Source organism: Gracilinanus agilis, chromosome 1 (genome assembly GCF_016433145.1).
Source record: "Gracilinanus agilis isolate LMUSP501 chromosome 1, AgileGrace, whole genome shotgun sequence".
NCBI classification, from domain to species: domain Eukaryota; kingdom Metazoa; phylum Chordata; class Mammalia; order Didelphimorphia; family Didelphidae; genus Gracilinanus; species Gracilinanus agilis.
In genome coordinates, this window is record NC_058130.1 from 90,642,173 (window position 1) to 90,657,299 (window position 15,127).

The 15,127-nt window shown below is 42.0% G+C and overlaps 1 protein-coding gene across 1 annotated transcript in view; it reads left to right on the top strand.

Moving 5' to 3' along the window:
• Nucleotides 1–5,953: 5,953 nt before the first annotated feature.
• Nucleotides 5,954–15,127, top strand: part of LOC123230777 (TRAF interacting protein) — a 52,477-nt gene continuing 43,303 nt past the window's right edge. The window contains exon 1 of the mRNA XM_044656947.1: nucleotides 5,954–6,051. Coding sequence (XP_044512882.1) covers nucleotides 5,954–6,051 — 98 coding nt within the window. The remainder of the gene's footprint in view (nucleotides 6,052–15,127) is intronic.

Genomic DNA, 15,127 nt, shown 5'->3' on the forward strand with positions numbered 1-15,127 from the left:
GGGGGTTGGGGTGGGGGGGAGGGTGAAGGGGTGGGTGGGCATGGGGGAGGGTCTCACTGTACATAGAGTCACTGGCATGACAACCCCTGTTTCTTGAAAGGGCCACAGCCTGGCCATGCCATGCGGCAGCCTGTGGTCAGGGATGTGGCCTGTCCCCCCTCCCCTGTGGAGTGGATCCCTAGGGGCTACAAGAGAGCTGTCGCTTCCTCTGTATGTGCGAGTGGGTGGGGGAGGCCCCGGCTGGCCCCAGCCCCTGCATGGACTTTTTTGTGGCTTTTTTTGTCTTTTGCTGACTTCTTTTTCTGTTCCTTGCTGGACATTGCTCTAGGAACACTGCACCCCCCCAGTCCCTTCCCCTCTTCCCTTGGGGTTCCCCCAGGCCCCACAGGTCTTGTCCACTCCCAGGTCCTAGCCTTTGGCGGGGGAGGCTTCCCCTGAGAGCTGGTCATGTGATGAGGCTGTGGAATGAGAGATCAAGGCGACCCCCTCAGCCTCTCTGGTGAATGTAGGGTTCCCCCTTTGCACATGGAAGGGAAGGTTAGGGGGTAGGAAGCAACAGAAGCCTTGGTACAGGGTATTTAGGAGCGCAGAGTGCAAAGCAAGCAATCCTGTCTACTACCCTCCGTGCCCCAAGAAATTAGAAAAAAGGGGGGGAATGAGGTAGAAAATGTGGAACAGCAATGGGTATACAGAAGGAGGCTGTTCTAACTTAACTTTCACCCTGGCCTCCTTGGAAATCTTTGCCATCCTTGCTTCTAAGTCTCATCCTCCCAGACTCCTGAGAGCTTTGAAGCAATCCTGAAAAATGCCCCAGTGGGCCAAGGGATCAAGAGAATAACACTGGATTGGGCAGCTAAATTGGATTGAGAAGCACCAGGGATGGCTTGAGTTGAGGCCTGAACCCTCATCATGGGAATGAGCAGAAAGGCTGAAGAGGGGAAAGAGGGATGGATTGGAGGGGTGAGGCCAGAAGGAGGGGCCAGGTGCTATGGCCTCTGTACTGTGGTCAGCCTGAGCCCTGCAAGAGAGCAGGGGCGGAAGTTCAGTAGGTCTCCAAAAGTCCCATTTGTTCCAGCCTAGCCCCCTTCTCTCCTTCCAGGCTGCCAACCCACTACCCAAACCTGGTAGTACCCACAGTATATTGATTTCCTATTGTTTCTATATTTTGGGGATCTGCCTCTTCTTGAATTGATTTCTGGATTACCCATTTCACCAACAATATGGAGGTAGAAAAATTCAGTGTTCTTTAGTCCTGTCCCGTCCCCCACTAGGGCTTGGAGGGAGGTCTAGAATACAACACCTTGCTAACCTTACAGGGGTCCTGGAGAAATCCCAAGTTTCTTTTTCTGAAAGAGGAGAATGTGGGCTAGGTTCTATTTTGTCCCTCACTCTAAGGAGATAAAGATCAAGGAAAGAAACTTGGCAGGTACCCTTTGTAAGAACCTGCTGCTAAGGGCAGGGGCAGCTATGCCAGCCCCCTGCCCCAATGTCCCTACCCCAGGCTGTGTCAGGCTTCCTGCCCCCGCCTGAGGGTTTCTGCAATGGTTGTGCCCCAGCTCCCCCTGCATGCCCGTGGGTTTGCTGTGGCGTGCAGAGGCCAGAAGCGCTAGACCGCGCGTCTTGCTGTAACTGGCAAATAAATGTCACCCTGCCAAAGCCTCCTGCCCACCTGCCTCACTCTGTCCCACCGCGCCGCCCCAACCTGAGGCCTGGCCCCCGGGTTCCATTTCAGCATTCAAACAGAATTGGGGTACTCCAACAGGCAATGGGGTAAGCTCATCTTACTGTACTTTTTAAGCTCAGAGAAGAAAGGCATCATCAGTGTCCTGGATCCCTACTAACTCTATCCATCACCCTGACATTATCAGAATTTGGTTAATTTGTGTCATGGAGACCACCCCGCGCTAAAGCTAGTATTTTAAATATTCTCCTTTCTCTTTGCCCAAAAGTTTCTGTGTTGGGGACAGCTAGGTGGCCCAGTGAATTGAGAAGTAGGCCCAGAAATGGGAGGTGCTGGGTTCAAATCTACCCTCAGATACTTCCTAGCTGTGTGATCCTGGGCAAGTTACTTAACCCGCATTGACTATCCCTTAGTGCTCTTCTGCCACTTGTACTGTTTCTAAGATGGAAAGTAAGAGTTTTTAAAAGAAGTTTCTGTGCATTAGAGAACCATCTTAATGTAGGAATTAGGCTCATGGGGCAAGGTGCAATGAATGGTATTAGGTAAGCTTTTCCTTATGCTATTTGATAGATGATAGGGTCAAATCAAAGGATTGCAATGATAGGATCAGATAAAAGAATTGCTTTAGGGAAGCCCATACAGATTTTTGACTCATGAGTTGCTTCTTCATCCTGATCAGTTCTCTTGGCTCCCATCCCACACCCCTCTAGGTCAGTTAGTCAAAAAGCATTTATTATGGGCCAGGAACCATTGTAAGCACTGGCCATACAAACACAGAAACAATTCCTGTCTTCAAGGAGCTCAGCTTTTTATTTTTAAGAATCCTTACCTTCCATTTTAAAAATCAATACTGTGTAAGGATTCCAAGAATCCTTCCAAGACGGAAGGGTGGTAAGGGCTAAGCATTTGGGGTCAAGTGACTTGCCCAGGGTTATACAGCTAGGAAGTGTCTAAGGTCAGCTTTGAACTCAGGATCCCTTTTCTCTAGACCTGGCTCTCAATTCACTGAGCCACCTAGCTGGCCCATGGAGCTCACCTTCTAGTGGGGAAGACAACATGTAAATTTGTAGGTATAGACAAGATCTTTGCCAAGTAGGAGGAAGATAGTCAAAGAGAGGAAGACCTGTAGAAGGTAGGGCTTAAGCTAAGCCTGGAAAGCCAGGGAAGCTAAAAGGTGGAGGCGAGGATGGATTTTATTTCAGGCAGTGCGAAGGCACTGAGAAAGATGGAGAATTGTGTTTAAGGATAGGTAAGCGGGCTACCCTCACTGCTGAATTTTGGCTATGTCAGCTTATGGGTTAAGGTAAACTTGGACCACAGAAGTGGGGATAACATAGTTCATTGAAGTGCTGAACTGGGCCACGATTCTATGTTACATCTCTATTGAAAATGAAAATGAAGCCCATGACCCATGCCAGGAAACTTTCTTCTCTACCTATGCTGTGCATTCTTTCTCAAACAGGATCTTGAGCGGTTTTGTCTGATGCATTTGTTAGGGCTATGTTAGCATCCAGGGTCATAGGTTGTTAAAAATGGGGAAAGGATGTGTTGGCTTTAAACTTAATCTCCTGTTAGAGTTATTCCTCTTTCAAATCAATCTGGGTCTCCTTGGTGTTTCAGACCCTGAGAGGGAAATTCCAACAGCATAACTGAAGCTAGAGACTAGAAGAGAAGGAGAAGAAGGAGATCATGGCAGTATCCCAGATAACCTGACAAGGAATTTTGCCTCTCCTGGGCATCATTTTCTTCATCACTAAAATGAGGAAAGCTGGACTAGATCATTAAGGTCTCTTCAAGCTCTACATCTTAGACCTGTTGTATCCTCAAAGACGTGTATTGAAACTTTAGCATTCCTGTCCCCTGCAGGGGCTCCATAATTCTTGTGCTATAGAGGGTCAGTAGCCTAAGACTTTGTGGGCTCAAGACTCATAAAAGGTTTAGGAACACCTAGAACAGAACTATCCTCCTGGAAAATGATAGCCTGCTGACTGGATAGGTAGGGTTAGCCCTCTAGTCTCAGTTTACCAATTCAATTCCATTCAGTTGAGCATTGACTAAATTAAGCATTTATAATTAATAAGCAAGTTCTTCATGCTATGGGACCAATTCTTCCCAGAAGCCTCTCACTTTTCCCTCAAATTTTCTTCCTGGAGGTATCACACACAACCAAACCTAACGTACTGGTTTAGTGGCTTGGTCCAATAGAGACAATAGGTCTCTGAATCACAGACAGCCTAGCTATAAACATGTTCCTGACCAGCCTGAAGAAGGAAGGAAGGGCATGATATTCCCACTGGCTGGGATCCATGTCTGTTCCAAATGTCTTTCCTCAAAGAGCACTGATTTGGGCACATAGCTTTTCCTCTCTACTATCAAGGAGTTAACTAGATTTTGCTAAGTGGGGGAGTGCCTACACTCAAGCCTTGAGTACCTTGTAGGGAGGAGGTCAGTTGTTGAACTTAATTCAAGTGATTGGTCTTTAGACTTTCCACCATCTTCATGCAATTATTAAGTACCTATGTAGTGTCCAGCAGACAGGTAGGTGGTGAAGTGGATAGAATTCAGGGTCTAGAATCAGGGAGACTCATCTTCCTGAGTTCAAATCTGGCCTCAGATACTTGCTAGCTGTGTAACCTTTGGAAAAGTCACTTAACCTTGTTTGCCTCAGTTTCCTTATGGGAAAAACAGAGGGCAAACCACTCCAGTATCTTTGCCAAGAAAACCCCAAATATCACAGAGTCTACTGAAATGTCTAAGTAGCAAAAGGAGTCAGGCCCTGGGGATACAAAGAAAAGCAAAAAACAAAATAGTCACTGCTCTCAAGGATCTCACAATATCATGGGATAAAACCTATATAAAAAAGAAAAACTGTCCCAGGTCATCAGCTGAGGCAAGGCTGGACATGTCAGATTGAGGCCCCTATCGATACAGAATACAGAAGCCCTTAGGTTCGAGGTAAATGGAAGGAAGGAAGGAAGGAAAGAGATAAGCATGTCAGAGCTGGAAGGAAGGAAGGAAAGAGAGAAACATGTCAGAGCTGGAAGGAAACCTGGGCACAATTTAGGCCAACTTCTTTATTTCACAGATGGAAAAAGTGGGGCCCTTAGAGGAGAGGTGACTGGTCCAAAAGTTACGCAGAATTAGAATCCCAGTCCTCTTTTCCCTGGATGCCTCCCTACCCCCTAGGATGGTGATGGCAAACCTATGACATGTGTGTCAGCAATGACACAGCCATTTTCAATGACATGTGGCCACATGCAGTATGGGGCTGCATGCTGAGGATGAAACATTTGCTGTAGTGTAGTGTACATACTGCACTATAGATGACACTTCTAACTATATTAATTTACCTATTTTGGTTTATTAAATAGTTATATATTACAATTACACATTTTTGTTAAACTATAAATATCGCGAAATTATGTTTTTTTTTCTCAAAGTGACACGCCACCCAAGTTATACTCTGTTTTTGGCAAATTTTGACACACCAAGGTCAAAAGGTTGCCCATCACTGGGCTGGACAGTGGGGAGTTAAGTGACTTGCCCAGGGTCACACAGCTAGGAAGTGTCTGAGGCTAGATTTGAACCCAAGACCTCCCATCTTTAGGCGTGGCACTCTATTCACTGTGCCACCCAGCTGCCCCAGACAAGCCCAATGTGACACAGACAGAAAGCAGCAGAATGAGAATCCCAGCCCAGGTTTTTCATCTCTAAGTCCAGATCTCTTTCCTCTGGACCCCCCCCACCCCCGCCAAGAATTTAGTGACACTTGGGGAGCATCTCCTTCCCGTTTCAGATGAGGAAACTGAGGCCCAGAGAGAGAAAAGGAGTTGCCCAAGGGAAGTCAAAGGGAGGAAAGGAAAGGGCGAAGGATAGAGCTAAATTGCTCAAATCAGGAACTAAGCCGCTGCAACTGGCACAAGAGCTGTCCAGGGGCAGCTGGAGCCCAGGCGGGCCACGCCTCCGCCCCTGATAATCCCACCCCCTCCCTCCTCCGCCACCCCCTCATCCTACAGGCCTCGCGTAGCTCTATATTCAGATTTCGCGCCTCGTTCCTCTTTCGTCACTTCCGCTTCGCGTACGGAAGTCACTCTGACGGAGCCAAATTTGAAGAGAGACTAGGAGTTTACGTATCCTGTGGCTACTGCTCGGGTTACCGGGAGTCTGCGGGCCTGAAGGCCCGCTCCTTTCCCTCAGACCCTCTTGGTTCAGGCCCCAGACCAACGCAGTTCGCTTTTGACCGGCGCCTCGCGCAGAGCTGCCGGGGCCAGAATGCCGATCCGCGCGCTTTGCACTATCTGCTCGGACTTCTTCGACCACTTCCGAGATGTGGCGGCCATCCACTGCGGGCACACCTTCCACCTGGAGTGGTGAGTGCGGACAGGCCGGGGGTGGGACCTGGGGATTACCTCGTCCAGTGCATTGGTGGCTCTTGAGGAAATTGAGGCAGGCTGCGGGGCGAAACGAGGGGCTGCCCAGGGGTCTAGGAGCAGAGCGGGGACCCAGATCCAGGCCTCCTGGCCTTTCCTTCGGCTTAGAGTTCATCGAGAAGCAGCCAATAGATCCTTGGATGAAGGGTCCAGAGAGCCGGGACGAGAGCCAGCCCTGCCCCTTAATTAATTAAGAACCGTGGCTTGAACCCTTGTCACTTGAGCCTGGAGCAAGCACATCTCATCTTTCTTTATCCATCTCCGACTTTTTCCCCCCACAAAGCGCTATATTTTTTTTTCTGTTGTGATCTTGTTTTTTAATTCCCAATTCATGTAATAACAATTTTTAACATGTTTTCTGTAAATTATAAGATCCAAATTGTCTCCTTCCCTCCCTCATCCCCTAGAATCCAGGGCCTAGATGGTCAAGCAATTTGTTCTGAGTTATATATCTCCATCTCTTCTTTTTATAATTTAATGCTTTATTTTCCCCCAATTACATGTAAAAACAACTTTTAACATTCCTTTTTTTTAAAAATTGAGTTCCAAATTCTCTCCTTTCCTTCCTCTCCTCCCATCCCTGAGATAGCAAGGAACTTGATATAGGATATATATATTTGCAGAAATACAAAACATTTCCATATTAGTCATGTTTTTGTTTTAATTTTATTTTCCTTTATTTCTTCTTGATGGAATTCCAGACCTGCTCTTTACTACCTAGGTAACTTTAATCTGTTACCTTTAAGTTTCTGAGCCTTTTCCCTCTAATATAAAATGAGAAGATCCAGTTGGCTGATCTCTAAGGGTCTTCCCACCTCTTACCTATGAATTTAGGTCCTTTGTGTTATACCTGAGAGAGGAGTGAGGAAAGGGAAGTTTTCAGTGGGGGATAGCCGCCCCTTCTGATTGCCAATGCCAGCTCCCAGAATCTATGCATCCTTTCTGAAGCCACTTACTAAAATTGTTGCTTCTGACACATTTGGAGCCCCTACAATAGATATGGTATAGAACTAAGATATTTTGCCTTCTGTCCCAGAATATTACTTTGAATAAAATCAGTTCCTCAAGTTTCCTCCTTTGTATGTATGTATGTATGATTTTGTGTTGAGAATATTCTTCCCATCAATCACATTTCCTTTATACAAAAGAAGCTGGGTGTATATATATATTGAAGCAAAGTTTTACCATGTCAGTCTGAACAAGAGTTTCATTTTTTTCCACAGTAGAGCATCCTTTGAGGGGGCTGATTTTTGGGCTGTTTCATTATGTGAAGAGTTTAGAATAGGCTTGATTAAAAGGATCAGGTAGCAAACAGATTTATACTGGTTTATTCTATTTAATACTGGACCCAGTTGCATTATTTATGTTCATGAACCATACTGAACATCAAATACCACCATAGTCTACCACTAGGGAAACCCTGGAGCACCATTGATCAGAAGCAACACAGGTAGTTACTGTTTGTCCAGTATATGAGATTGTTGGCAGGCAAGAATCTTAAAAAAAAAAATTTTTATTTTAGTTTTGCAATATACTTTTCATATTTTTTATTTATTTCATGAACTATTTCCCACTTACATGTAAAAAGTTTTTATCATTCATTTTTTAAATTAATTTTTATTTAGAATATTTTTCCATGGTTACATGATTCATAATCCCTCCTCCCCTGCTCTCTTCTCTCCCCTCCCAAAGCTGATAAGCAGTTCCACTGGGTTATACATGTATCGTTGTTCAAAACATATTTCTATGTTATTCATGTTTGCAGTAGAACCATCCTTTAACATCAAAACCCTAATCACATCCCTATCACAATACATGATTGAGCATAATTTTTCTGATGCATTTCTGTTCCCACGGTTCTTTCTCTGGTTGTGGATAGTGTTCTTTCTCATAAATTCCCCTGGATTGTCCTGGATCATTGCATTGTTGCTGGTAGAAAAGTCCATTACATTTGATTGAGCCACAGTGTATCAATCTCTATGTACACAACAGTGTACTATGTTCTCCTAGTTCTGCTCCTTTCACTCTGCATCAATTCCTGGAGGTCATTCCAGTTCACATGGAATTTTTTTGAGCACAATAGTATTCCATCACCAACAGATAGCACAAATTGTTCAGCCATTCCCTGATCAAAGGATATTCCCTTATTTCCCAATTTTTTTTGCCATCACAAAGAGCTTTATCTCTTTGGGGTACAAACCCAGCAGTGATATGGCTTGATCAAAGGGCAGGCAGTCTTTTAACGCCATTTGGGCATAGTTCTAAATTGCTCTCCAAAATGGTTGGATCAATTCACAACTCCACCAGCAGTGTATTAGTATCCCAATTTTGCCACATCCCCTCCAACATTTATCATTTTCCTTTACTGCCATATTGACCAGTCTGCTAGGTGTGAGTTTTAGCATTCATTTTTTAAAATTTTGATTTCCAAATTCTTGGCATCCTACCCTTTCTCACTCCTTGAGAAGGCAATTTGATATCATTCATACATGTGAAGTCATGAAGAACATATTTCCATATTAGCCATGTTCAGACAGCAAAATTCTTTTTTAAAAGATGATTTATTTATTTATTTTAGACCCTCACTTTCCGCCTTAGAATCAGTACTATATATTGGTTCCAAGGCAGAAGAGTGGTAAGGGCTAGGCAATGGGGGTTAAGTTACTTGCCATATTCACACAATTAGGAAGTATCTGAGGTGAGATTTGAGCCTAGAACCTCCAGTTTCCAGGCCTGGCTCTCTATCCACTGAGCCACCTAGTTGCCCTCAGCAAAATGATCTAGGACAACATTAGACCAGTTAGGCAAAAAACCCTCCAAGAAAAGATTTAGGAAAGGTCAGGAAAACATAGCCCAAAGGAATAGGACCCAGCTGTCGATTTCTGAGAAGTGATCGAATCAAATAACAAACCATAGAGCATAGTCAAAGAGAAAATGGCTCACTTAGGTCAATAGCAGCCTAGGAAGCAGGGGAGCTGGTCCAAGAGTGACAACTAGCCTTGCCGGTAAGTTCTCTTCATAATTATTTGATAAAGATGGAGGCTACCATCTGTACAGGAAGAGCCATTTTGTCAAGACTATGATGTCATTAACTATGAAGAACAAAGAGATACAAATACAAGTTTATATTATTTTACCTGTTTCAAGCCTTTCGAGAACAATCTACTTTGTCCTAATCACGGCCACCTTCTACATAGACTGTTCTGTACTTTATTAGTTGTCATTGTTTATATTATTTAAGTTATGCTTCAGTTGAGAATTTTTTAGCTTATCTTGTACACAATTGTTTTCTTACTCAAAACTAATGTTAAGATAGAATAACTAAAATATCTTCTTTAGACAACACTTTACAGTTTACAATGTTTTCTTACAATGGCCCTACAAGGTAGAGAATATAATAAAATCTGGTTTGTAAATGAGGAAACTAATATCCAAAGAGACTAAATTATTTGCTTGTAATTAAATAGCTGGTAAGCGTCATAGATGGGATTTGAACCCAGGGCCCTCAAATTCCAAATCCAGGGCTTTTTTTCTCCATACTATACATGTTTGTTAAACTAAGTAGGAAGGGCACCTAGGTAGCTCAGGGGATAGATAGTCAGGCCTAGAGGTGGGAGATTCTAGGTTCAAATGTGGCCTTGTACACTTCATAGCTGTGTGACCCTAGGCAAGTCACTTGATTCCAGTTGCCTAGCCCTTCTCTTCTGCCTTGGAACAAATACTTAGTATCAATTCTAAGACAGAAAGTAAGGGTTTTTTTTTTTTTTTCTTATTTTTTAATTGAAATTTTTTATTTAATTAGTTGATTTAGAATATTTTTCCATGGCTACATGATTCATGTTCTTTCCCTTCCTCCCCCTCCCACCCCATAGCCAATGAGTAATTCCACTGAATTTTACATATGTCATTGATCAAGACCTATTTCCATGTTATTAATATTTGCATTAGGGTGATTGCTTAGAGTCTACATCCCCAGTTATGTCCCTATCAACCCATGTGATCAAGCAGTTGTTTTTCTTCTGTTTCTACTCCCACAGTTCAGAAAGTAAGGCCCCCAAAACAAACAAACAAATAAATATATGAGCTTGTTACACAATACCAGAAATCATTGCAGTTTAGGGAAAAGTAGCAATGGTAGGGGAATTAAAATTTCTGATTATCCAGAAGTTATTTCCTTCCACATGATTGCAGATAGCTTACACAGATCTTTACCCATAGTTTTTGTTGAGCACACAATGCAAACAGAGTCATACTGAACACCATAGGCCTGGACCACAAAGAAAAATTGGACTGTGGGAAAAAGAAGGCTGTGAAATTAAAACATCCATTTTATCAGCAAAATCATTTCTTTGTACTTTCCAGCTGCTTAATATGAAGTGAGAACAACAACTCTAGTGTTTCTCACATTTTTCTTCTGAAATGCAAAGTGTTTAGAGCAGACACTACCTCATTCTTCCTTGCAACTTTTTTTGTATGGGAGGGAGATGACAAGTATAGTTCTCCCCATTTCTCAGAAACTAAGGAATTTTTTTAAAAAGAAAGAAAAACTGGTAGAATTTGGATAAGAATCAGATCTCCCCCTGCCTGTTAGGAGACACCTTGCCTCCATGTTCCTAATTGACTCAAATTATTAGCTGTTTGACTAAGGATGAATCTTGAATGCAGACTTTGCTGTTCTTCAAAGGTCTATCTTCTTTCTCCAAGGGGTTAGAGTGTAAGATTGTGGGTCCTGACTTGGTTGTAACAAAAAGTATTGTAGACTTAGAGCAGAGATAGAATCTGCATTAGTCTTTGTAACAAGTTACTTGAGTGCTTCTTACTGTCTATTAAGTGAAATCCCTTCTCCTTAGCTTAGCATTTGACACTCCCCATAACTCCATCCCAACCAACGTCTTCAGTTTTATTCTAATGCTACTCCTTTCTGATACAGCCAAGCCAGAAACCTCACCATTCCTCAAGGACCTTTTACTACCCCTGTGGCTTTGGCTCACACTGTTCCCTGTACTTTGAATGTATTACATAGTAACAGACTCAAAACAGGAGTCATCCAATTAATAAGTATTTATTAAATACCTCCTATGTGCCAGGCATAATTCAAAAGTGAGAAAGCTCCTCAAATAGCATCCATCTGAGGCAGCTCCTATCCTCAAGGGGCTTACATTCTTTTTTTTTTTTTAAACCCTATTTTCTGTCTTAGAATCCATACTAAGTATCAGTTCCAAGGCAGAAGAGCTATAACAGCTAGGCAGTGGGGGGTAAAGTGACTTGTCCAGGGTCACACAGCTAGGAAGTATCTAAGGCCAGATTTGAACCCAGGATCTCATGTTTCTGAGTCTCACAGTTTGTCCACTGAACCATCTTGCTGCCCCAGAGACTTACATTCTACTAGGGGTTCAGGAAAAGTCTCTTGAAAGGGGTAGCATTTGAATTGAACTTTGAAAGGAACCAAGAGTTGCAGAAGGGGCAGAGCATTCCAGATAAGGTGATCAGCTTTTACAGAAGGGCAGAAGGAGGAGGCTGAATTTCTCAGGCAAGGTCATTTTGACTGGAATATAGAATGAGAGAAGGAGAGTATCATACCAGTATAGCCTAGAAAGTTAGCTAAAGTCAGATTGTAAAGGACTTTAGTTGCTAGAGGAGTTTGTATTTCAATATGAAGACAGTGGGGAGCCACTGAAGCTTCATGTCTGACCATCACACACACACACACACACACACACACACACACACACACACACACACACAAGTTATATGGTCAAATATGCCAGGAATATCAGTTTGATGGCTGGTGGAAAGTGGATTAGAAAGGGAAGAGACCAGAGAGAGCAAGACCAGTTAGGCTCTTGAGAAAATTGTCTGAGCAAGATGGGACGAGGGACTAGACTAGGTTATTTTTGCTGAAAGTAGACATGAGGGGACAGATAGTGACTGAGATACATAGAGAAGGTAGACTCAAGATATACCTGCAACTGGATGGGAGAAGATGAGAGTAATGAGTCAAAGATGAATTTAGGTTGGGATCCCCATTGACTAAAAGGATGATGGTACTCTCTGTAGAAATAGGGAAGTTAGAATTAAGGTGGGCTTTAGGGGGCAAGATAATGAAATCTGTTTTAGACATGTTGAATTTCAGATGCCTATGGGAAATCCAGGTGGACATGCCAAATAAGTCATTGGAGCTTAGGAGAAAGATGAGGGCTCTCTCTGTAGACCTGGTAGTCATCTGCATAGAAATTATAGTTGAATCATTAGAAGCTTATGAGATTACCTAGAGAAAAAAAGAGAGATTACTGATTTGGGATGTTCATGCAGAAGGACTAATATATAGAGGATGAGAAAGAGAACCATAACAGAGAAGTGTCATGAAAATTCAGAAGAATATATCCAGAATGAGGGGTGGGTCAGTAATCTCAAATGAATCAGAGAGCTGAAAGATGAATGAAAAAAGAGCTTTCATTTGTGACCCAGCAGAGATCATTTCCATGGAATGGGAAGGATAGAAGGCATATTGTAATGGTTTGAAAATAATAATAGCAACAACTGACATTTATATGATGCCTTAATGTTTGCAAAGTACTTTTATTTTATTTAATTTTTAATTTTTATTTTGAATATTTTCCCATAGTTACATATTTCATGTTCTTTTCCTCTCCTCCAAACCCTCCTAAACCCCCTTAGCCGACGCACAATTCCACTGGGTTTTGCACGTATCATTGATCAAGCCCTAATTCCATATTATTGATAGTTGGACTAGAGTTATCATTTAGCGTCTACATTCCCACCCATCAGCCCATGTGTTCAAGCAGTTGTTTTTCTTCTGTGTTTTTCCTCCCACAGTTCTTCCTCTAAATGTAGCTCGTCTTCTTTCTCATAAGTCCTTTAGCATTGCTCTGGATCCTTGCATTGCTACTAGTAGAGAAGTCCAATTATGTTCGAGTGTACCACAATGTATCAGTCTCTGTGTATAATGTTCTTCTGGATCTGCTCCTTTCACTCTGCATCAATTCCCAGAGGTTATTCCAGTTCACATGGAATTCCTTCAGTTCTTCAGTTCTTTATTCCTTTCAGCACAATATTCCATCACCAACATATACCACAATTTGTTCAGCCATTCCCCAATCGAAGGACATTCCCTCATTTTCCAATTTTTTGCCACCACAAAGAGCGCAGCTATAAATATTTTTGTACAAGTCTTTTTCCTTATTTTCTCTTTTAGGTTATAATCCAAGCAGTGCTATGGCTGGATCAAAAGGCAGATAGTCTTTTAAAGCCCTTTGGGCATAGTTCCAAATTTGCCATCCAGAATGGTTGGATCAGTTCACAACTCCACCAGCAATGCATTAATGTCCCAATTTTGCCACATCTCCTCCAATGTTTATTACTCTCCCCTGCTGTCATTTTAGCCAATCTGCTAGGTGCAAGGTGATACCTCAGAGTTGTTTTGATTTGAATTTCTCTAATTATTAGAGATTTAGAATACTTTCTCATGTGCTTATTGATAGTTTTGATTTCTTAATCTGAAAATTGCCTATTCATGTTCCTTGCCCATTTATCAATTGGGGAATGGCTTGATTTTTTTGTACAATTGATTTAGCTCCTTGTATATTTTAGTAATTAGACCTTTGTCTGAGTTTTTTGTTATAAAGATTTTTTCCCCATCTTGTTGCTTCCCTTCTAATTTTGGTAGCATTGGTTTTGTCTGTACAAAAACTTTTTAGTTTAATGTAGTCAAAATTATTTATTTTATATTTTGTGATTTTTTTCTAACTCTTGGTTGGTTTTAAAATCTTTCCTTTCCCATAGATCTGACAAGTATACTATTCTGTGCTCACTTAATTTACTTATAATTTCCTTCTTTATATTCAAGTCATTTACCCATTCTGAGTTTATCTTGGTATAGGGTGAGAGATGTTGATCTAGGCCCAATCTCTCCCTGCAAAGTATATCTTTCTTTATACTTACAGCAGCCCTGGAAGGAACCTGCTATTATTATCTCTATTTTAATGATAAGGAAACTGAGCCAGAGATGAAATGACTTGCGCAGGATCACAGAGCTCTTAAGGTCTGAGGCAGGATTTAGACTTAGCTCTTCCTGATTTCTAACTCCTGCATTCTACCCACTTGTGCCACCTAACTGCTTCAGCAAGTGAGTGGGAGGTAAGAAAGTGGAAACAATGGAAGTTGAGCTACAGGATTACAGTTTGAAGTGATGGTAAAGCCAAGTGAAGATTTTTTAAGGATGGGGTACATCTGGACATATTTGAAGGTAACAGGTGTAATAGGTATAGGCTTTAAAAGTATAAAAGGCAGATTTTATAGCCTATACTTATTACACAGGGAAAAACTATTGGATAGAGAAAGGTTGAAAATAAGAAGAAATTAAGTTGTCAAGGAAGCATACTGCCAAAGTAGAAAAGAGAGAATAGGACTAAGGGCATAAGTAGAGGACTTGGCATTGGTAAGAAGGGGTCTTCTTTCTCTGAGGAAGGGGCAAAGTAGAAAAGGATGACAGGATGTTTTTTTTTGGTGGTTAAGTGAATCTCCACTTGTTGAAATCCTTCCCATATTTCAAGGCCTAACCAAGTACCATCTCTTCATGAAGTCTTCCTTGATTATTATTATCCTTCCCCAAACCAGAAACAATCTATCCTTATTCAGTTCTTTGATAGCACTATGCTTTTCTCCTATGTGTTTATTATATTCTAATTAATATAATAGCTTTTTATAATTACATCATAAGCAGCATGGTAAAGTAATTGGAGCACTAGACTTGGACAAAATTTTCAATCCTGCCTCACACACCCACTAGCTGTGTGATTGTGGACAAGTTTATTTAACCTTTTAGAGCCTTAGTTTCCCCCTTTGTAAAATGGGGATAATATTTTTTTAGCTACCTCATAGACTTGTTAGAAAAGTACTTTGCAAACTTAAAGCACTATACAAATTGAGGAGTTATTTGTTTTGTTTTGTTAATAATCCCTACGGTCTTTCTTAAAATCGATACTAAGTATTGGTT